Source organism: Thunnus albacares, chromosome 24 (assembly GCF_914725855.1).
Source record: "Thunnus albacares chromosome 24, fThuAlb1.1, whole genome shotgun sequence".
NCBI classification, from domain to species: Eukaryota; Metazoa; Chordata; class Actinopteri; order Scombriformes; family Scombridae; genus Thunnus; species Thunnus albacares.
The window spans coordinates 13,966,479-13,991,183 of record NC_058129.1 but is presented as its reverse complement, the minus strand read 5'-3'; the positions used below and the strand labels follow the sequence as shown (position 1 = coordinate 13,991,183).

The 24,705-nt window shown below is 41.1% G+C and overlaps 1 protein-coding gene across 8 annotated transcripts in view; it reads right to left on the bottom strand.

Annotated features, from left to right (window-relative positions):
• The window catches only part of LOC122976610 (nck-associated protein 5-like), a 136,493-nt gene that overhangs the window by 11,552 nt on the left and 100,236 nt on the right, over nt 1-24,705 (bottom strand). For all 8 annotated transcript variants that reach the window (XM_044345183.1, XM_044345188.1, XM_044345187.1 and 5 more), the window contains 9 exons: nt 21,413-21,481; nt 19,449-19,487; nt 19,162-19,281; nt 13,502-13,606; nt 12,206-12,394; nt 8,098-11,705; nt 7,356-7,461; nt 6,136-6,223; nt 1,256-1,576 (listed from right to left, as the gene is read on the bottom strand). In XM_044345183.1, coding sequence (XP_044201118.1) covers nt 1,256-1,576; nt 6,136-6,223; nt 7,356-7,461; nt 8,098-11,705; nt 12,206-12,394; nt 13,502-13,606; nt 19,162-19,281; nt 19,449-19,487; nt 21,413-21,481 — 4,645 coding nt within the window. The remainder of the gene's footprint in view (nt 1-1,255; nt 1,577-6,135; nt 6,224-7,355; nt 7,462-8,097; nt 11,706-12,205; nt 12,395-13,501; nt 13,607-19,161; nt 19,282-19,448; nt 19,488-21,412; nt 21,482-24,705) is intronic.

Genomic DNA, 24,705 nt, shown 5'->3' with positions numbered 1-24,705 from the left:
ATCTATGGCTATACTGACATGCTTATCTAATTGCATTTGCTGCTTCTCCTCGGGGCATGTGGTTGCACGGTTTTTCTATAAGGACACGGAGTCGTTTGTCATCTCAGCTGAGTATCAGTTGTCAGTGGTGATGCATTAGCTTCAGAATTAGCTGAACAAACAAGGTTCTTCTTTTAATCAGACTCTAATAAACCCTAACAACTTCCTCTTGTCTGCTTGTCTGCGGTTACAAGCCCTGAGTGCTCTGGAGGAAAATGTGCTAACAAAAAGTACAGTGACATCCAATATTTCACTTACCCCCTGAAAGGTAAAACAAACTGTCTGAGGCTTTCAAGGCTTGTCACTTTGCCATCTTCTATGATAAGAGCACCTTTTTACAGACATGCATTTCAATTTATTTTCCTCTTCAGCCTTGATCGACAAAGCCAATAAAAGCACAAAGGCTTTGTCGCTCTCCGTCATGTGGTGCCATGAGCGGCTAACAATGAGGATCTCGCAGGGCAGAACAAGACAGAGCACTGATGAGTATTAGAATTTCCCATGAACCCAGTTTGAGCCTCTCATGTATTAATATTACATTTGAGTTTAAGAGCTGAGCGTCAGTTTATTGGAAAGATAAATCCTCTGAAAATCCAAAAGGTTTTTTTAACAACACTCACCGCTGTTTTGAAGGCTTTTCAAGTTAGTATCTTTGAAAACTCATTTCCAAGTTCCAACTCTGTTTCCCAAACAAAGACAGTAGCCAGAACAGACATTTGAACATTATTAATATTCTCATACACAATCAAGACTTCATCTTTTTCTCGTGTTGTACAAAACGAGCGACGGCACGTGTCGTTCCTTGTTTCAGGAAACAAAGTTGCGACTTAAAAATAGGTTAAAAATCTTCTTTATTGTGCTGCGGATGGAATGTTTTTTTTTTAATCCAGATGGTTAGAAGAGGCTTTGAGGATGTAGAAGTACCTTCCTTATGGGTTTTTCAAACATTGCCGGGGATTTACTGTTCTGAAAAAGAGACGCTTATGTAGCTCTAATGATAATACATGAGAGGCACAAGTTAGGATGTTGTGCAAGACACACTTCTAAAGGTGCATTGTCACTTTGTATCTTCAGAAAAGTTGAATATGATATGAATATGAATAAAAAAATGATGCTAAGCTCTGTGACTGAAATTTTCATCAACCTTGACCACCAGCCACCTCCACTAACAATCTTTCTTGGGTAAAACCTGAATGCAAAGCGGTTCCTCACTCACCTGAAGTTGCTAACTTGGGCAGGCGGCTCTGGGCGTCTTGGGTGTTGCTGCTGCAGGTCACAGTGGGGTCGGAAAGGGAGTGACCGATGCTGGTAGGGGCATGCGGGCAGGTTTTTGGGAGGGAAGGCACTTTCACACCGGATTGTGAGGGGTCTGGGTGAGAAGAGGGAGTCTCCCGATCGAGCTCCGAGGTGCTTGCGGTCACCCCATCGGGGCTGGATTCAGATTTAGGGATGTGGCGACCGCTGGCACGGGTGACTGAATCAGGGAGAGGGAAAGTGCCGATCCCGCTGTCCAGGGTTCTCATCTGGCAGCCGGAGCCTAAAGTGACAGGGAGAGGTGTGTGATATCTGGGAGAAGCAGGGATCACCAACAGAGGAGAAGAAAGGATTTGGATTCACATGCAACGGAAGGGGTCGTGAGTAAAGAGGGCATCTGTAATGGGTTCAGAAACGGTGTCGGTAAGAAAGGAGAGAAAAGAAAGCATTTTTATTTGCTAAAGTATCTTTTTAGGGAATAAAAACGATCCACTGAATAGCTGACATTATCCTGATTCACCAAAGCTTTTGTAGCTATCCCTGTAGTGACAGATGCATAACTCTAATGCGACAGAAAATACTTTAATGTGATGACACAAGAAAAGCACCTGCTGCCAGCAATTTTACACAAAACACACGATTGAGTTACAACATGAGGACATGTTCCTCTGATTCATCAGAGCGCACGCTGGTTGTAATCAGGAGAAATGACGGCGAGTAGCAACAGATGGACGCCGTTTAGAAACCACAGTTTGCAGTGCCTTGACTCAGGCTGGAACAGATGGACGGCCATGCAGCACATCCCAGATCCTTGTAACTGTGAACGATAACAGCCAACAGTTAGGTCGCTAATTAATTGCAGTTTGCAACTTTTTGCTAAGACGGAATTTGAAAAAGTGAAAAAGGCTCGTAATGTCTCATCATCGCTAGAATTAAATATGCTTTTATTTCTCTGTTGCTGTGGGCAAACTTGAGGTGAAACTCAATTCTATTTCATTACATTTTCCACTGTTGGCCTTGAAGATGCAGGATTCAGTCTTGTCTCTCAAATATTGGAGATTAAAAAGCAGCGTCAAAGCAGGCTGGCATGTTTTTTTTTTTTTTTTTTTTTTTTTTTCTATCTTTCTTTTTAGCGGTGGATTGATATTGACAGGCTCTGCTTCTCAACTGTATAGTCTCCTCTCAATGGGATGCAGGAGCACAAACACAGTCTACTCATGATCATTTCCTTCTATGAATAAAGAATATCTCTGAATACTGTTGGGCTTTACACCCGACTTTCAAAAAGAGTGTGAAAGGAGGGTAAAGGGTGCGTTTTCAGTAGGAGTTTATTCCCATAGACAACGTCTAACATTTGCACTTGGGTCTGAAGTTAAAACTATTGATCTTGTCTTTGGATAAACCTAGCCGACTTTCCCTGGATACCATTAGTTATGCACTGAGGTAACATCTTCATCCTCCTCTGAATGTCAATGAATTGTCAATAACTTCACAGCTGAGGGAGTTCACAAATAAGAAGCTTCTTCATTTGTGTCTCAGAGAGTTGAGGAGTTCTTGGACAACAGCTTGAGCACAGACTTGTTCACGTGTACTTTTTTGTTTTTAATCTGACTTGCTTCTGACATTTGACACCGTAATGTACTGTACATCCAGAACCTGTGAAAATGAGTCACTGGATGTACACATACACCGTGTTCATTAGACAGATGGCCTGTTATTTGTAAGCATATCAGCTGTGAATCACTTGAGGACATTCGTGAAAGAATAAAAAGCCCAACAAGCTTTAAAAAATGCATGATGCAGCCGACATACGAACAAATAACATACATGTGAATGCTTATTTATGCATGGATTACACAGCTGTATAATTGAATGCCAAGCCTGGTGGTTCAAAACGTCCTCTATAACCAAACTATAAGGCTGCATTCAGACCAAATCAATGGTGGCGGCGTGTTGTTTGAGGTACTGGTGAGACGATGTAATACGACCCAGGAAGTCGAGTTTGAGATTAATTTTACAACTCTAGAAAGTTTTCACGGTGGCAGCTGTTTTATCTTTCGTCACGATGATCAAGAGGTAAACAGCCAAATATGGCATTCACGTTACAAGGTAATCCGCCAACAATGTGCTCTTGTGTGACTGGCCACTGCAGCGTTACGTCAGGTTGCTTTTTGTCAAAAGTTGAGCCTGATTCAACTTCTTGCTGGATGGCCACTGCGGTTTTTTGCTGAGCCCTATGTGGTCCTCTCTCCTGCAGCGTAAACCATTCAAACGAATGGGAGGACTGCCATTTTTCACGCATTGCTGGATTTGGTGTGAATGCAGCCTAACAAGGTCCGCAGTAATTCTACCCAGAGGCAACAACAACTGGACATAATCTAGTTTTTCACGAGCGCCCTATCACTTCTGTATACAACCTCCGGGGTTTGAGGGGAGAAAAAAAAGCTGGTTTGTTGATACCTCCACGGTGTGAAATTGGCTTTATGCAATGAGGAGGCGTCAAAGAGGAGAGGAAGAGTCATCACTAACGACTGTAACCTTATCTAGGGGATATTTCTGTGTCAACAGCAATGAACACAAATAGTAAAGTTTCCACAAGAGAAACTCGTATCCTAGGTTAGAGATGCTGCAGCAACATCCACAGCAAAATGTTGTGATAATCACATTTCTGGCTTAAGAATTATGTCGTTTCTTGCTTGTAGCTTTGTTGAAAATCCCCAAAATTGGAGTTTTTTTTTTTTCTCCCAGAACAGAGCAAAGGCTGGAAAGTAGGTTTTGAAAGCTAGAAACATCAGCACCCGGTAAAGTAACTGCTGAATCATTGGTATTGATCAATAATGCTATCAAACCCCTGCAGATACAGTATATTATAGTCATTTTGTGCTATGGGCCAGTCGAAATGTTATTTATAGTCCCTTTACAAGAAAAAACACTGCCTCAAGGGAAGTTCTGCTAATATATAATAACTGACCAGTGTAGAGTGAACTTCAAAGTCCACATTTATTACTTGAGCATGGATTTTGCTCAAGCTGCTTGCATTATAAACTGGCTGGATGTGACTATTTCTATGATTGATGATTGTTTGTCTGGTATTAGGGCCTGTGCGTGCTGCACTATGGAGAGACGTGACATTAAAGCAGCGCTGAGGAACCATGAGCGGCCGCAGCTGAAACCTTTATGAAATATTTAATACAGTCGGTCTGGAAATGCTTAGCTGGCAGAATAATAAAGGAAGCCTGTGTATCAGAAACAATTAAGCATTTTATTTTTTGGCGCCGTACGTAGCTCTAACCCATCATAAGCTCATTGTCACACTCTGTTGAAAGTGGCTTAAGCTAAAACAGTTCCTTGAAATGATTCGATTAGTCCGACCATATTACTTCTAAGCTAAATCTTCAATTGAGGACTCATTTTTGGCTCTATAAAGATTATTTCCAGCGACGAAATAAGTTTAGTTTAATTATAAGAGCTGGTTGATGTGAAGTTTAAGTCCATTTAAATTGTTTCACAATCACCAGCATGTGCATTTTTTTTTTGGATATAAACAGTGCCAACTATGATGCAAACCCACTTGACAATAATCAGCTTTTACAGCCAGTTAGTTAAAAGAAAAAATGCCGGATAGATTTATGAAATTTTTAATTGAGAAACACTAACTAACTCTAGATTAGGGCCACTTGGGGACAAGGGAAACAAGTTGTGAGCCCAACACACACTGACTTGTTGGCAAGTAGCTGCATATTTACAACAACATTCGCCTTCATTTTGGACTCCTGAGGAAAATATCTGACTCTTTAGCCATAGAAGACTGAAAACTTTGCAATGAAATCCAATTTTTTTGAACATCAAAACACTTTTTCCCCAAAGAATGTGGCCCCACATCATAAAACAGAGCCCCTTTCAGCTTATCTCAATTCATGCCTGGCCATGGTGCTATATTATAAGAGATAAGTCAATATGACCTTTGAAATGGATCACTGAGACAATTTCTCAAAAAGCCCACTGAGTGACAACTGAGTGACAAACCGACTGCATTTCGCATCCAGTAAACAGCAGTTACACCCTCTCCTTCCATGCGCCGAATTACACACTACAATGTAAGTTTGTCGCACTGCAACGATAACAATCATCATCCTGTCTCGCAAAAAAATGTTTGATGCATCTATTTTTTCACTTCCTTAGCTGCTCAGGCATTGTAAAATATCACCCTGTCGCACATCAATCACCTGGCTAGATTGTCAACATGTTTTTTTTTTTTTTTTTTTTTTTTTTGCAGCGGATGCCATTTCCCCACAGTAATGGCAGTCTGGCAGCGCGGAGAATCAGTTGGCAAAGGAACTGAGCTGTCAATCACATCAGGAAATCACAACTGTAAAAATGTGTTAATGCTCTGTTGCACTGGTTGATTCGTGATGGTTAGTGGCAGCTTTTCGTAAGCCGCTTGGAAAGAAAAAAAAAAAAAAAGCTGCAATGGATGAGGTAAACAGGAAATATGAAAATCAGCAGCTTAAAACAGACACCATGAACTTTTGGTGCAGTAAGAATAGAACATCACAATGCAAGTTAGTAAAAGAAACATTACACACAAGAGAGGATTTGAGCACCACTTTGGTTAGTTTTCAGTGCAAATTATCTACATTTCTTATTATTTCATTGGATTTATTATTGTAAAATAATTGGTTTACTGAATTCAAGCATCATTGGCTTGAAAACTACAGTCCCCAAACAGCTTTTATTACACAAAGAGTCATGTTTTGTTTTCAATTTTGGTGAATAATGACTCAGTTTCCCTGTTTTTGGTGAAATGTTACTGTACAACCAACAGTAATACATAAAGCTTACCTAACATGTGGTCTTGACAAGCAGTGTCTGGGATGCGTCCCTCTTCATTTTCAGCCCTCAGGTTGATCTTTTGAGTCATTATAAGGGTCTAGAAAATGAATGAACGATACATGATATTGACATGGGTGTCTTTTTGAATACAAATATACTTGTATAGATTATTAACCCTTATGTTAAATAACATTAATAAAAGTCCCTTAAAGGCAATTTGCAGTAAAGAAAAGTGAGAATGAAAAGGATCAATCGCAATAACTACAGATTCGTGTATTTTATGACTTTCCAGATGAACAGACAAGCTTCCGGCATTGTGAAATATGTTTGAAGTTTTCTTCAGAAAGAAGTAAGGTAATTGTCATACTTTCCTGCTTTACTTTAATTGGGTTATTTCGGGGAAAAAAGAGGTTTTCGGGTGGTGCAAAAAAGAGCTTATAGGTCATAAAGTGTCCCTCTTTTGTTATATTTCTTTGGGGAGGAGATAGAGGGAAGGCTTGGAGGATGGTATTAAATGGCCCCTTTGTCAAACTGAGTGCCTCCGATAAGGGGCTCCTCCATGTTATCGAAATTCCACATCATCTGGATTAAATTTCCTACATTATGCAGTGAGACTCTCTTTTTGTCATTCTCTTCCTCCATTCAGTCCACTCTTTTTACTTTCTTTTTTTTTTTTTTTTATTGCCATCTTGCTTATTTCAGACTCTCTCAAGCACTCAGGCTCTCTCCATCAATTTTTTTTTGGTTTTTTGACTGACAGATAATAAAGAATACAATCCACAAGGTCATAATTTGAGCCTTTTGCTTATGAAGTGCACTGATATGATTTTTTATTTTTTAATAAAGCCGCTGAGAGAAGCCTGATTCAAGTTTGTATTACATGCATGGCCTGATAGCCGTCTCTGTGTGAGATATACTTTAAAAAACCTTGTGGAAACAACAACAGCATCAGCCTGGGTAGATAATGAAAAAGTAGGCGATGAATAGTAGGCTGAGCCGGAACACAATGTGAATCAATAGCGAGCCTTCAGGGGGTATGATGTTGAAGAGGCGGCCTTGTTGTGGATGTGTTTGTGAACATGTACATACCGCGCAAGTGTGAAAACCTGTGGGAATTTGCACGTATGTGTGTGTGTGTGTGTCAGAGGCCAACGAGATGAGCTCGACACAGACAGCTACAGTGTTAAAGTCGGCGCAGTTCTATTACGGTGGCGTGTTTGCTCACTTACAGCCGTATCTGGACAGATCTCCATATCTCCCTTCATTTCGCTGTGTTTCTTGGGTGTAGAGATCCCAGGTGGTGATGCAGCCACAAAGTTGCCCTTCACAGCAGTCCTGCGAGGGAATAAGATTTTATCCGTTTTTATGTCTGTGTGCTGAGTTCCTCTTTTATCAACTCAGCTGGTAGAAAATGAGCCGGCTGATAAATTGCATTGACCTGTTCTTTCCCCTTCATGAATATGCACACAAACATATAGAAATGCAGAGAAATACAAACACAAAAATGCCATTAACTGTTTAACAACTTTTGCGAGGCGCTCCCTCTTAAGTGATTGTTTGCAGGTACTCTGGATAAAAATCTGTCAGATGTGATTTGAAGTGGTGCATCAATGAAGTGAGAGCTGTGAAATGTGCAGCTTTCCCAGCATGAAGATACTTTAGTTTGAGTGTGCTGACTACGTGTCTGGATGCTGGTCCAAGAACTGTTAAAGCTCACTGGAGTGGAGTCATAACTCAAACAGACAGCTGCTTTTTGTGCTGTTTATCAGTTTCTCTGAACACAGATTTAATGCAGGAACGGCTCATGTTTAATTTAATAGCACAACCAATTTGTTTTAAAGTGTCGATTCACTGGATAGAAAGACAACTCTGACAAGGCTGTGACAGGAAGTAATCAGCATCATAGCATCCGATCAATTAAAGATAATTCATTCTTGGTTTTCTTGACGACAAAGATGTTGCTTTACCCACCTGCCAAGAAGCTCGTTCACAAACTGGTCTTTGCCGATAAAGGCTGTCGTACACTGGATCTGACTGGTAATCTGACCCATCTGATTGTTGCAATGGTCCATGATGGAGCTCAGCTTGTTGTTCACCTCAGACAGATTCTGCGCCTCCTGACTGTCTTTCTGCGGGATATCATTTTTCTTTTTATCCTTCTTCTTGTCAGACTTCATCTGTTTGCCTCCAAGCACTGATCCAATCTTTAACTCTTTCTTCTCCTCTTTTCCCTTGGGGGAGTCTGCTTTCTTACCAGTCAGAGCTGGAAGTTTGCTTTTACGGAAGCCGAACCAGTTTGCCAGCGAGGGGCCTGTCTTCTGTTTGGACTCACTGGCAGCGACCTTCTCCTGCTCTTGACATTTCTGCAGATTTTCTTCAATTCCCATCATGACTTTCTCTTCAATAGTGCAGGCTGTTGGACTGATTTTTTTCTCCTCCGTATCTGGGGGTTTGTTTTGCGAGTCTGTCTGGGTTTTGACTTCTCTGCTGAAGTCTGGCTCATTAGGGGTGGTTGCTATGCCTCCCGTCTCTCTCGCTGGGTTATCTGAGTTATAGACACAAGAGGATGGAGGCTGAAACTGTGGATGAGAGGCAACTTTTGCTGGCTTACGGATGTTCTTCAAACCAATCCTATCAGTGATGGGTAAGCTACGCACCTCTTTTTGAGAGGGTGAGGTGACTGCCTCCCCTTTCACTGTGCCCTGTGACCCCTCACCTCTGGAGTTTGATTTAGAAGTTCTTTCAGGGAGTATGTTGTGACTATTTGACCCTGTCATACCTCCGTAGTGGCTAAGCCTCGACCTTGGGGAGTGGACAGGGCTCTCTGCCAACCCAACACTGGGCACTTCCAAGGAACTCTGTCTTGACAGAGAGTTCCCCCTTTCGCCTGAGTTAGTGATGATCTGAGTTCTGATTTTTCCCGGTCCATCCAGAACATTGATGTTGGGCTTCTCAATGTAGTTGGTGCTGAAACTCTGGCTACGGGCTTTGGCCCCATTCATTCCCAAGGCCGGCTTTAGATGAGGTTTGGTAGTAACAGATATGGATCTAGAGAAAAGTTGACTACTCCTTTTCCCTTTATCGGAGACGTCCCCCTCCTCTGGTAAAACAGCAGCACATACTTCCTCTTCCAGTAACCTACACTGAACCTCACCTTCCCCCTCTGTAATGGACATCTTAGGTGGTGAATCAATACTGTACACAGGCTGCAAGCTGTCACACTGGGTAGAAGCATTTGAAGTCACAGTCTCCTTGGAAACTAAGTTGATATGATCTTTCTCTTGCTTGCCTGGTATAGAGGGACTATTTTTATGGCTAGGGGGAGATTTTAAAAATGCTTTAAACCCCATTGGGATGCGAGTCTTTGAGGCTTTCTCCACTGAGTTAGGGGAAAGCATAACTGAGCTGGGTGGGCTGACTACAGCTTTGCCATTTTGTGGCTCTGTTTTACCTTGAGGGGTGTCCTGAAGCGATATAGGTAAACCAACAGAGGTCTTCTGCACCGACTGATGGACATTTTCATGGGTAGATCCTCTCTTACTTGCAAATGAGTTCTGAAGTGAGGACCCTCTGAGGGCACTGTAGGGAGGAGGGACATTCTTTGAGCTTTTAGGTGCATTTTCATGTTCTGGAGCACACCCTGAGTTTGCAGAAGGGAGGTAGTCTTTCATGGTCATCCGCTTGGAAGTGCCTTTAGTAGGTGTCTGAGTCATGGCGGGGGACTTTTGAAGGTGCTGACTGGTTTTGTCAACCAGTTTCTGAGGTGCAAGTGCAGTCCCGTAGCCTGCATCCAGGTCTAAACAGTCTTTATCCTTGATGGGTAGCGTAGCTTGCATATTTGGTACAAGTGAGGTGTGGTAACTTGGGGGAGGGCCCCTCACAGTGCTTGGTGTGGATTGTTGAGCCACCCCTATTTTATGTGCCTGAGGCGACCCTTCGTAATTTGGTCTGATCAGTAAGGAGGTGGTGCGGCCCGGGGGAGGGGGAGGAGAAGGGGACCTGAGTTTATTTTTGATGGTTTCACAGTGTTTGTCTCTGGTTGGCTGCTCGCCACTGTCAGCATACTCCAGGTGCCTCCTTGAGAGGTGTGGGGAACTGGAGGACGAGCCCTTACTCCATTCTGGCCTGCTAGGGACCTTGGAGTTTACCGCCTTTGGGCTCTGTGAGCTCTTGATGAACCTGGACATTTTAACTGTAGGGGAGGAGGGGGATTTCTCCTGACTAGAGGGTCCTGAGTTTCCACTGTTACTTGGTTCAGTGGTGGAGCCCTTAGACAGTCTCAGCGGGGATCCCAAAGATTTATTATGACCGGGTATCTTTGAACCACTGGACTTGGGACCAGCAGTATCAGTCATGGGAGGGATGGAATGGCCTTTATTAGCTCGGCTGCTCAGTGGTTTGATTAGTTTCCTTTGTGGAGTTAACTGCATTGACAACCTTTCTGCACTGCCCTCCCTGCTATTGCTTGTTTTGCTAGTCCTGATCTGATATTCAGACGGCTTCTCCGGAGATTCAAGAACAGTGTAGTTTCTTACATTTGTTGATTTTTGCCTCGTCGGTCTCTCTTGGGGCACTAGTTCTGTGTAATCAGCCACTACTTTGCTACCTGGAATGTCATTTCGAGACCCAGCACCTGCTGCAAGCTTCTGAGCACAAAGTTCAATAGGCTCTCCCTCTGCATCAAATATCGCCAAGATGCTCTCCTCGGACTGAGTACACTTGGCCCCTTTAGGTTCCTTAATTAGGCTGAAAGGCCTGGGCCTCCCATCTGCAGACTGGGTGCGTCCCTGGTCCCTTCGCACGCACTGGTGTGCGAGCAGCCTAGCAGCATCCCTGTACAGCCTCTTGGGGTCCCTCTCTGTTTGCTCTGCTGGCTGGCTGAAGGACATTCGGATGTCACTGGACTCAGAGTTGAGTTCCTCTGGATCATCCACGTCAGAGAGGTGATTGGGACCCTCTGCATCAGAAGGGGTGAAATGCAGCATGGATGGTTTACTAAAAGCTGATGGCCGCCCTCCCTCAGGGAGAAAACTGTTAATGAAACTCATGAGTTTCTCAGGACGCTCTTTTGAGTCATAGCCAGAGGGCTGTTTTGTAGCCACTGGTCCTGAGCTGCTGTCACCTCCACCTCCACTGTCCTGTATCCCCTCCCAGCTACACAAACTGTCTGAGATGCTGTGGGAGAGCCTCTTACAGTAAAACCAGTTGTCCTTAGTGGGGATGTTATCTGCACGACTTGAATGTGCAAGTTCATCATCTGCATCATCAGAATCATAAGAGAACTTCTTGCCCCCAACAGCTGAAGTTCTACCCACGTGGGTAGGCTTGGACACCCCTTTACTGCTACTCTTGATACCCAGGGAGTAGATGCCCTCGTTTGAGTTCATGCAGTCTTTGGAGCCTGACTTGGAGACCTTGGATGCAGACAAGGATCTGTGTTTCCTCCTTTGTAGCTTTCTCAATCCCTCTAGTATGTGGCTCTCCTTGCGTCTTGTGGGCAGCTGCTCCTCCAGGGGGGCACAGATATTACTAGGGGCTGACGAACCCAAACTCAGCCTCTTCTCCCAGGTCAGAGATGACTGCAGGGCAAAAAGAAAGAAATTGTATAATAGTATATGCACACATACTTAATTAACATCCTGTTTTTCATGATCATAGTAATTATTACTGTTCTGCCATGATGTTAAAAGTGTTTTGACTTCTCGCACGTCACATGTTCACATAAATCACTTTTGCCAAGCTGTCGGCAATGATGCCTTTACCGTGGCGACAACCATGTCTTAAATTATATACTGCTGACAGATATCAGGACACATTTTATGTATCTTGAGCTATGTTATTGTGCCCCATCAACCTGAAAAACAAAAATATTTTTTTTCAGAATTATCTGTGGGGCCTCCATTTAGGGTCATAGTCAGCACACTCTTAGACAAAGATTAGGAATTAATGAGGGTCTCATAAGACACGCAATAAAAACCCTAATAGTTCTTTAAGTATCTAAAACATGGGTCTTGATGAGCCATCACTTGTTAATGTTTTGTGGAATTGCTGTCAGGCTTTGTAGAGTAAAGGGATTTACCATTTTCCCACAGGAGCGTCCATCATTCCAGGTGTACGAGCCGCTGGAGAATTCACTGCATGCACTTGACAGGGACAACTCACTACTGCTACAGCTGCTGCGTGGGTATACAGGCGCTGGCACTGTCAGACTCAGCTGGCTCAGACACTTGGTCACAGGAAGACCTGCTTTTCCATTCAGCTGAACCTCCTATGGGATAAAAAGAGAAAAGAGACATGACATTCTATTAGCATAAGTAGCAGCATCATTTATACAGTTGTGCTGGGTTTTATGAGGTGGGAAAATTATGTTAATTTGCTTGCTGGCATACATATCAATGTATTGAAGTGTTGTAGAGCAAAATGCTGACAATAGCTGTAAAATTATAAGTCATATATTGAGTGATTCTTAAGTATTCTTCTTTTATTCTTAAGTATTACCTAAATGTGTACAGCTTTTTCTTTAATGTCAAAAGATTTTTCTGTGACTATGCATCAAAAAGTGTTTTGATGTACAAGTTGTTGGCTAGTTTTGCATATCTAATTACTATCTTGCTGTTAATTTTGTGATGAAAGGTATTTAACAAGGACTTGACAGAACAGTCAAATATTCTAAGGCACTGCATTTTGCAAGCTTAAAAAATATCAATCACATTTCCATGTGCAGTCACCACAAAACAGCAGATGTTTCTCCAATTAGCATCTCACTGCAGAAAATGTGAATATATAAGTAAATTATTTAAAAAAAAAGTTATAGCAGGCAAGATAAGAAATAAGATAAGTGTCATCTCATGTAAGTGTCACATGTGTATCATTTAACACAACCTATTTTAGGAGATGTGGTACTTTAGCACATTTAGATAAGATGTTTTATAATTCACATCTTGGCTATTACTATTTCATTTACTCCCTCTTCCTCCGCTTTCATAGCACACATTAGAGTTTATCAGGTGGCATTCTCAAAGGGGTAAAAGGGTAAAACTCATTTTCAGTCCTTAATGCATAATACATAAGATGACTAATGTACCACACTGTCCCGTGGAGTCATTTTTACTGACGAAGAGTCTCAATCGATGGTTTTCTGGTAATATGACAAGGATTTATTCCTTTTAGTGCCAAGTGATACTGCTAGTTCTTCCTGCTGAGAGCTGAGATGAAGGGTCACGACTTTAGATTGTTAGGTCTGTATTTTAATATCTTGTAATGATTTCTTGAGCAGAGGTAGGGGTCCAGTTATGGTACCTGTATGATTCATGCAGCTGAATTTAAAAAAAAAAACAAAAAAAAACATCTACTGTATGTTTCCCATCAAGCTTACATTAGAAGGAGAGTCTGTATTCCTGGAAAGCAAGAAGGCCTTGCTTCTCTCCGGCTCCAGAAGCAAATCTGCCGCAGACAGATCCATGATTCGAGAGTGGAGTTTCTGAAAGGCAAAAGGAAGGACACGCCACGGTGAATTTTGGCTTCGGGGATTTCAGGAAATTAAAATGTTGCCTTGCTGTATGATCTGACATTGACACAACAACAGAATGGTAGGGGATTTTTTTTTTTGCTTCCTTGTTTAACAATACTTGTACAGTACATAGCATAATCTAAAATTTCTCTAAATGTACTTTTCATTGAAATTTGAATCAAATTTAATGCCCGAAACCATTTTTAACACTCTTAGCGATCAAATACAGTAAATCTCTTAAATTATACATTTCAGAAAATACATGAAAAATTGAATGAAATAAAAGTAATTATTTATTTTACAGCATCTCAAAGAACACAGTACGCTGAGGCTGAGGAATATTTTGCCGGCCTTACAAGTGCCCATCAGATTCTCTCCACTGGCGCCATGCAGAGCTCTGATTCATACTCCTCGCTCAAAGTCATTAATGTCATCGGCTGGAAAAAAACTAATGTGAATAGGAAATAATTGCATCAGGGAGTAAGGGATTCCTTTGATTTTTTTTTTTCCTCAATTCATATGCTAGTCTGCAGTCTCTTCTGTTATTTAGCTCGTGTGCTTAAGAGGGAAGGATACAAAAACCAAATACATTTCCACGTATTAATCTCAGAACTTAATTACACTGGGTTCCCTGTGCTCAAATTAACTTAAACTGGAAATATGCTGGAACAAAACACTTGATCTTGTGCTGCATTTCCTGCCAAGGGTAAAACTAATGCTCATTCAGGGAGTACAGTATATGTCTATATACACATGCATGTATTTCTGCCTTCTCATATATTTCAGTCTAAGTTTCTACCGTCAAAATGAAATGCATGTCTCATGCAGTAATAAAAGTCATATCTAGTGAGAAAATTGCATCTTATCAAAGAGAAAGTCACCTTCAGAAAATGGAAAATGCTTAAATTTTCCATCAATACCATTTACAACATTTTAAAATAAAACTTTGCCGTCCTATAAAACTCTGTACTGTCTGTTTCTATTGACTTTTTGCATGTTGTGAAAGATGTCCTCTGAACATTTTAGTGGGAAGTAAGAAAACAGAGCTCCTAATGATACCCAGACTTAACTGGTTCTTTTGTCTCCTGAGAACAAACAACATGCATCACTTCGCCTGTGGCCAAAACACAACCATCCTATGTTTTTTTCTCTCCAAATTTCAGCAAAACATCCAAAAGAAAAGCTTTTTTTTTTTTTTTTTTTGGTGTTAGTGCGAGCCTGTGAATAAGCTTTCAAAGAGACTTACTTTTCACTGTCAGTGACTATGTGGTAATGGTGCCATGGAAACAGATCAATGCCCACTTTCAATGCTTTTCTCAGCCTACAGATAAGGATAGGTATTCTTTACTATTTTTAGAATTTATAAAACATCAAGCTCCGTATCCCTGCACAAAGCTCTTTATAACATGATCTGCTTTGATTTGGTTCAAAAGTTACAGTCAAGCTGTAGAGAGGATTTCTCAGTTTCTGTCTTTTCTAGATCAGAATTGGACTGTTAAATGTTTTAAAATAAAAAATGCTTTACATTTATTGATAATATTGAGCTTGACCTCTAAGATTTAAGTCTTACTTTTACTAGTTTAGATTCAAAATGCCAGACGGCTTCTTATTCCGGTTTTTACAGTAATAAAATTGATATCTGTGCTGTTCTAATGCCGCATCCCCGGCCTCCCTGCTGTCCACACGGGATGGGAGTGGCTGAGGTATTATGGGAGGCTCTGATCTTATCATAGGGTACTGGATTTCACCTCCTCAGCGTCCTCATCAAGCATTCAGTCGATAGTGTCACAGGGTCACGGGCGGGGGTAGATAGTGGAAGGGAACGGTAGATGACTGCAGGCATCTTGAGCTTTCTCGAGGTTCAAGGCCAAAATCAAAGTCAAAAATGTTAATTGTGGAATACTTTAGACTGTAATGTATTATGCAAATATTGGTCTTTTATCAACTGTTAGCTAATGGCTGAGATAGTTTCATTTGTCAGGGAGCCAAGAGAGAGAACTTTAGTGTCTCTTTACTTTTACTTCTTCTTAGTTTTTTGGCTTGACAGTGGTCATGTTTCAAGATAATGAATATCAGCCCAGAATAGCAGTAATGGGCGGCTTCCAAACAAATACATCAGTATTGGCACCCGCTGTCAAAAACACATCGCTTGAGCCGTCCTGCAACACACAGCAGTACAGACAAGACACACACACTCACACATACACATAAATTCATACACACACCCACTCGAACACAAAAACGCTCACCTGCACGATCTGATCTATATGGCTGACTTATCACACCTACACCAGGAAATGAGACAGAGACTCATCTCTAATATCACAATATATCTTGTCATTGAAATGAATTTACCGCTATTCTTGAAAAAGTGGCATAATTTGTGATTTTTTTTTTCAACTTTTAGCTGATAGCATTGGCAGCAGCAGAGGTTTGACTATGCAAACTGCAAAATTGCATGAGCGGTAATGAGGTCATGGCGTTCATGCTGTGTCCTTGGGGCCCATGAGGTAGCTTAGGAAACACCGAGCATTTGTCCCAGTAATGGGAATCTCAATTGCCACTTGCCTGTCATATTTGATAAGCAGCATAAGTGGATGGGACCACACACCACTTATTTTCCTTTGGTTTGCAAATACTGCATATTTTGAGAAAGCAACTGTTTCTATTTTGTTTGTTTTTTTTGTTTTTTTTTACCAGTTAATGTCAAATTTTTTCTGAAATGAATATGTGGCATTTTTGGAACCAAACCAATTCAGCTGAAGGCAGTAAAGGTGCACAACTGATGTGGTTACCATCAAAAGCATTATGGTTTTTTATCAGAGAAACTCAAGATGCCCACAGGGAGCCAGAGAACATTTAATTACTGATAAGCAAAAGGTCCACAGCTAGATTGGAAACAGTACACTCGTAAAGGTGATTAAGTCTCCCTCTCAGCTTGAGGCTGGAGGAAAAAGAAGACATGAAAACTCTCCTTGGTTAGTTTCATATTTTGAGTAGAAATACAGTCTGAATGGTTTACATAAGACGTGGAAACTATTTGTAGCTTCAAATTCTTACAAACACCTAAAATGTTGCTACAAAATTCATCTAAACTCTTAATTTCCCTTATTACTCATTACATTTAGAGGAAATAAAGGGATAATTTTGGGAAATACCCTTATTTGATCAATATATCTCTCATGTCTATAAGCTAAGCTAACCAACTGTTATCTGTAGCCTTATATTTAACTCTCTGCAAGAAAGTGAATAAGTGTTATTTCCATAAACGTAGAGCTAATTCTTCACTTAATCACCCATTTATCACATTCAAGGCGATGACAGATACATGAAGTTTGAGTCTCCGGCGACGCGGATAAATATAGATGTTTTTAACAGCTCTCCTACACGACTGGAGAGCTCATAAGGGACGCGCTGAACATCCCCAGCAGCGTGATCACAATATGATATGATTAATTCTTACACTGAATCACCAGTTGATGGTGTAAATGTCATTATTAAATAATGTGCGGGCGAGTAAATATATTTCCAGTGGAAAAACCTACATGCTTAAAGGTTGCAGCGTAGTTTTGCATACCCACACACTCCCCTCACCAATGCAGAATCCATCTGCGACACGCATATATTACATAATTTGTTTCCTTTTGACCTGCCTTACACACATATATTACCAACTGATATCTAATCTCAGACTTGCATTAGTTTCTTTTCGGCTGAATCACATTTGAAAAGAAAGAAAAAAAAACACATTGCACAGAGACTAGCTGAATGCCAATGTGATACAACTCTATCATATTTCTGAGTGCCTTAATTCACGTCTCCAGCTAGATTGCACCTCTTGGTCCCCACAGTGGTGTCATCAATATCCCTCTTCAAGCCTTTTATATTGCACTTTCACTTGACGATGTTCCAGCCTGTCCAATAATGGCGCTGGAAGTAGCTCCAACTGACAGAAAGCTTTACAACACACCCCGAGCCATATTATTTCTCTTTCCTCCTTTCCTTTTTTCTTTATTCCATTTACTCCATTTCTGCCTCTTCTTATTTTGCCCTCAGTTTTTCACTTCTACCCTCTTGTCTTCTTGGCGCTCTCTGCTATCTCATCTCTCTCCATTTTCAACCTCCTGTCCTTTCCTTCTTATCTACCCTTGCTTGCCTTCTCTCTTTTCATCATCACCTCCTCCCTTTCTCTCTTCTCTATTTCCCTTTCCCTTTCCTCTGGATGGACTGACAGCTCCTTTCTCCCTTCCTCTTTTCTTTTTTTGCAGCTTGCTATTTTCATATTGACAGCGAGGAACCTCGCAGCAATTTGCACAATTATGTGAAATCCTACTTTCCACGCTGACCTTATTGCCCTGCAATGCTATATCACTGTTGACAATAGATGGGTAGGCAGGTCCATCTGTCTCATAATTACACCTTAAAAATCAAGCTGGAATGCACACACAGACACTTTTCTGAAAATTGATGTTTTCCAAGGGACCGAACATGAACTGAGGCAATTTCCAGCCGCCGATGAGGGATCGACTAAACAGAATGTCAGCTGTGTGAAGATATAAATATAGTGGTGGTTGTCTGATGGTTACAGAGGAGAGACTAGATGGTTGCTGGTTCAAATTTGTGTTTTTCTGAAGGATGTGAAGGAGACAAGTCTTTCCTTTATGTAGCAGATTACATAGTTCCAGTGCAGCAAAACTGCAACGGAAGCATAAAATCATTGCATGTTTGTATTCTGATTTTGTGGTGGTAGTTTTTTTTTTTGTGGGGGAGGATGCTGACTTTTTCTTGAGGTAATTTAAAGTTTATGTTTGCCTTTTTACACCCTTTTCTTAAATAGTCGATTTCATTGTCCCATAGAGACTTTTAATGTATGTCCTGCATGTGTGAACCATCTACTTCAATTTGTACCAATATGCACAACAAGCAAGGGAACTGTGTGCGCTTTAAGGCCTGTACTTCCTTTATCTTTGCTTCAAAACAGAAAAACAGACCAAACAACAGCTTCTGAGGAGGGAAAAAGATTGATAAAGAGTTATGTATGAGAGGAGTTTTTTTTTAAGTATTTACCATCCTCTTTGCAGCCTCTGTCTCTGACTGAGACCCCAGAGCAGTTTAATAAAAATCCAAATGAAAAACAACTTCAAATGCATGAGAATAAGTGCTCGGTCATGTTTACTGGAGGAGTTGCTTCTTCTTTTGCAAGGGTGTGAGCAAGCACTGTGAGGAGGAGGGATTCCTGCTATGGATAAACATACAACATCTGTAGGGGAGGGTGAAGTTAGTGGATCTTCCAAGTTCAAACTAGCCTTTATAGTAGTTTTTTAAAAGTGATTTTTATAGCTTTTATCCACGTTTTCCATTCAGATAACTGCTGATACTCAATTCTGTGTCAGTAGTGTAGAGTCGGGGTTAATGGAAGGATATTTATCATTTCTGCCTGGAGTCTCCTCATCAGCCAGCCATGATTGGTGTGAAATGTTTCTTATTTATGCTTTTAAAGGTTGCACTCTGGGTGGGCGGCGTACCTGGAGAAGCAAGTCCGAGGCGGGTTTGATCCTCTGCTGGAACAAAATACCCAGCGCCCGATTCTGCTGCTCGAGGTCAAAGACTCGAGTTCGCAGCTTCAGACATTCCTCTCTCAGATCCTTGATTGAGAAGCAGAAAGCATATCAGGAAATGCTGTCAAGTATAACGTTCTTCATGTTTACAAATGTATAATAGGTAGAAAAATTACAGTATATGATCATCAAAATGCATCACAATGATTATGTAATACAGGTAATCTGAGAAAAGAAACAAATAAGAGACAAACCTTCTGGGTGAGAAGTGCCTGCACAACTTGATTGGCAACCTAAATCAGACATGGAAATAAAGAAAAACAATGCATCATTGAATCTTAACTTAGCTTCCTTGGCACAGTGATAAGGCCTTTTGACTCTTATGACCCTTACAGGCCTCTGTAGGCAGCCTTTGCACTGCTAACGCCGCACTTTGCAAGACTTCCTCAGCAGCCAATTTACGCATAAGATGAATTATTATGAGCTACTTTCCGATGTGTGTGTGTGCGTGTGAGAGTCTCTTTTACACCCGTGACTGTACAAAAAAATTAACTCTCAGTTCCCAGCGGTGGGTATTGACATCTCCGGGTTGCTGTAGGAGCGGAGGTGCGCCTGGCTTAAGTGCTGTTGTGCCTAGGTCTCGGTCTCACAGCGGCTCACACCCGCCCGCACTTCAGACCACAACGCCGATGGAGAAGCGGCTTGAATTACCGCCCATTGATTGCTCATTAATACTGTGTGAAGCTACATCGGCTCTTTCGAGTGCACTCGCTCTTGTTTATTGAATGAGGAGAGATGGGAGTAAATATGGTGAAATGAGCCCTGCTTCTCGAACCGCAAATTAAAGATCTGCCTCTCGTAAAATACCCCGAGTGATCAAACAAAACCTGGTTTAATGGTCTTGGACTAAGAATTTGAACTCTGATTGGAGACACAGTATGACTTTGATACAAGTAATTAAACTACAAATGCCCACACACTAAAATTTAGACAAGCAGCTGGTCTGACATAATCATCCCTTCTGTTACAAAGCAAACTTTAGATTTTTCACTGTTGCTGTGTGCAGTCATTAGAGGAACACAGACAGCCTCAGTCATCAAAACAGGATCATTACCAAGCTTTCCGTCCACGAAAGTCAGCCTCATAGGAAAACAGTTGACAAGTAAACACAACAAAGCCAAGCTGAGCCATCTTAGCGAGGGCAGGGAAGCAGAACAGAAACGAGGACAATCCGCGGAGGATGCAAACTCTAATACAGCTATATCACAAAAAAATCCACCCCTCCCTTTCTTTTTTTTTATTTTATCACTCAGTTTCTATCTTCTTCCTCACTCTTTCCCTTTACATTCCCCCCTTCTTCTCTCACCTGTCTTTCCAACCCTCCGGCAGATCTGCTCAGTCTGCTGAGCTGGTTGGTTCAGGGACAAATTAGCCAACTTGGCCCTGCTAGACATATTTCCCCGTAGCAGTGTTCCCCTCCCACCCACCCGGAGTGATTCAGCAAGCAGGCACAGCCAAGAGCCGGGATGGTTTATTCCCCTCATGTGGCCCCCTAAACAGCACTTATCAAGCTCTCACAAATAACCAGAGGGCAGAGGATGTAAACTACTACTTCAGCAACACCGGTTCACATCAGGTTAAGGCTATTTAACAGCTTTTTAGTCTGTTTATTACAAAATTAATACAAATAATAACACAAATCAGTTTTGACCATTGGTTATTGGTATGATGGTGCATTTGCTGTATATCTGCAAAAACATGCTCTCCAATATTTCAGCTTTTTTTCAGTAAAGGTTCCTAAATAGTACATAAGAGCAACATCATGGTTACCAGAAAAGTTTTTGCATAAATCATACTTAAGGGAACTAATATTAAAGGTTTGCTTAGTGCAGGTGGAACATTTTAGCCTCTTTATTACCATGAGGGAAGGGAGATTTTAGTGCCTGAAAATTATGAGACACTTGAATTGTTAATATCAACAATTCACTTGTGCCTGAAGTAAATTTAGACTTGTATAAACTTGTGGGAAACAGTCTGCCCTACGCAGGACCTCATTAAAAGCTTAATCTTAAACCCCACAACACTACTTAGTCTGTTCACAAGAAAAAAATCAACAAACACTTGTGGAATTTTCAAGGCAAGTAAAACATCTGGTGAGTCGCACGGCGCCCTTGAATGTGCTTTGGATTCAGACAAGATAAACAAGGTGTGTACTCACCTCATCTAGACAACGTTCATACTGCTCCCTCTGGCTCTCGTTCTCCAAGGCCAAGGCAGAATTCTTCTCCTGCAAAGAGCACACAGTCAAACACGTTCAGTGTCAAAGCAACACAAACCCTGTTGTGCCTTTGGTTACATTTGATGCAACAAAACAACACGGATGGAGACAGAAGTGGCAATCAAGCTGAGCTGCGGCTAAGAGGAGACTAGCCTCACAAAGGTCATATGTCAAAGCTGAACCGGGATGGCCAATAAAAAATTTACAAAGTCCCACAGAGAAAAAGGTCAAGGGGATGGAAGTTATGATGCTGAACTTTGGGGCGGCAGCTAGCCATTTGGAGTTTGGACCTAATAAGAATATCTTCTTCACTTGCCAAGCGATGAGGCGGTGCCCTATTGATCTCTGGGAGTTTCCAATTTGTCAGAGGCAGGCAGCATATTAGAAGCTGTCAGGCAGCCTTGCTTCTCTCACCCTCTGCCCTTTAGTAGAAACTACCAATCCCTTGATGAAAACATGGGAAACATAATTACAACCCAAAACATCCCAACTGCACCATCGAGGAAGAAACACTATCTAATTAAAGCCTTGAGGCCTAGAGCATGGTTACTGGCACAAATGTAATGGATGACCTAAAGAAAGCTTGTGTGTCTTATGTGTTGGTTTGTGAATGGAATTTCTATTTTTAGAAGACACCTTTAAAAACCCTTGACATCTTATTCATCATATAATTAAAACTTTCTCACATATTCCTATCAGGAATTGCATTTTTTTTTTAAAAAAACACATATTTTACACAACTTAATCTGTGCTACACTTACACAAGAGCCCCTTTTTCTAACTGAAGCAGCTGTACGAGGTGTTATATAACTCCCCAGTTCATTGTTACAGGATGCCACTTGAGAGTGTTTTGTTACCTCATCCCTGATATAAATGTTTTGCTGCTTTTGTTCAGTGGCACACAAGCCTTTAAGCGTTGAAGTGAGAATCCGAATGTCATTTGAACTTTATTTCAATACTGTGCTGTAACATTGTTTTGTAGATACGATGGAAAAACCTTGAAATAAAGTGCTTTCTTAGCAAACAGGCATCATATAGAAAGATATGTGACATGTTAGTTTGTGGTTGTTTGCAGGCGCAGGCTTCCATGTCTTCCTGCAGCTGTCAAGTGATTGGCAAGCAAGCATGGGAAAAATGTAATGCACGCACTGATACGTGAACAGGCAACAACCAGAGAAATGCTGTTTAATTTCAAAGCGACGATACAAAGTAAGACTCTGACATAACCGTGTTTACTGTGATGGATTATGTCGCTGCGGCATTTTTCCAGCTTGTGCGAGTTGTTAGTCATGCTGTACAAGAATGAATGGCAGCGAATTGATGAGGAAGGGAAGGGAGCCGATTTCTCCACAACACCGGGAAAAATGGTTAAGGAGAGGAGGATGATGGGTAATTGGCACAAACAAACGAAAAAAGAAGAAAAAAAAACATTGTTGGTATTGAGACCAGAATCTCAACTGTGTTATAAATCAATAAGTTTGTATATGATGCTCTGTGAGACTCAAGATATTGATTCTAAGCCCACCTACTCAAACCAGACAGTCCTGCTGTCATGCTATTTAGTACTTATATATAATTAAGGCATCTGTTCTGAACTGGCATACTACTGTTTATAATACCATTGCAGTATTATCATACTGTAATACCCTAATATTTTAAGATCATTGAGGAATAAAAAATGGTTACTGTAAAATACAATAACTTTAAAGCCTATGAATGTTACAGTAAGTGAGTTTTGCCTTTACATACAGCAAACACAACATCTGATATATTATCTTTAAACTGGTGATGTGTGTTGGCAAACAATCATTAATTTAATACTAGCATTAGCATTCATTTGGAGTGATGTGCCTGGCCACTTGATTAATGTAAGTCCAATATTCACTCTACTTTCCGCTCTGATTTGGTCTCCACCTCCATTTCCTGAGAAAAATATTCGGCTCTTTAGCTGCTAGATGTTCCACTTTGTTCACTAGCTAGTTGCTAACTTTGTTTGTCTTCTGTTGGGTGCTGGAGAGGTAATATACTGTGGATTTATTTTTATTTTTCACTAAAAAAAAACACCAGTCTGCTATGGCTGGAAACATGATTATGGGAGCTCGTGAGTCGGAAAACCAAAATAATGAGCTAAGAAGGCTAAAAAGCTTCACATAACTGAGAGGATCTGCAGAGTTGGGTTTGTCAGTATGAGCGACATATTTCCCATTACACATAACAATTTCATCATTAAATGTAAAAAATACTGAGTGATGCAACTTTAAAATAATATTGCAGTAAACACCTGCAGTGCACTTGATGTACCATACAAGTTTCTTGCCAATATGTATGTTTTTTTTTTCACTTTTTGGGTAAAACAAGTCCCCTCTTTTTATGTTCTCATTACTCAACAAGTAAGGTAACCATAGGGCCATTTCTCCCAAAATCTGGCTGGATTCATTTAAGCCCCAGCTACAGACTGTGGTGCTTGTCTGCCAAGTTAATGAACAGTATCAGTAGAGCAGGAGAAATCAGAGCTGGGCAGTGCTTACTTAGTGTCAGTGGAGTTTATGCACAATGCAAGGCAGTGATGTATTGCCTCTGCTTTGTTCTTGCTGCTTTAGCCAGCGGGGCATCCATCACCCTCGCAGCAGAATGGAATAAAATGGCAGATAACTTTTGATAAAGTCATTTAAAATGTAATGTTTAGGTAATGTACTTAATCAAATGGATCACCAGGACAGGCTGACCATACTTCCTGCCAGGCTCTGAAGATAACTTACAGCTGAGGAGCAACAGGCAATTACCTGCCACTTTGCTGTAATTAGGGTCTATTTTCTACCAGGTAGGCTTGAGTGTAATGCTGGCAAAAAGGGAGAACACATCCTAGAGACTCGCTCTTTTTACTTTTCTCTTTCTCTTGAGCATGACCTCTCTTTATGTGTGTGTACTCAAAGACACAGATCATTCTCAATTATTATGATTATTTATTTCTAAAACTTCTTGTTTTTTTGATATTTTTCTTACTTTCGAGATGGGGCTGTCAGTCAGTTTCTTGAATACTGGCATCATTTGTTTTATTGTCTTGTAAAAACTGTACATGATTTAAGATGAAGATTGTCGTCCACCACAGTAACATCAAGAAGTCGCGTTGAGTCACTTAGGAATGAGTAGGTAAGACTGGAGGCCTAATTTAATTAAGTTTGAGTCCTTTAATTGCTGAGAAGATCTGAGAGGATGTGTGTCCAGTGGCTTCA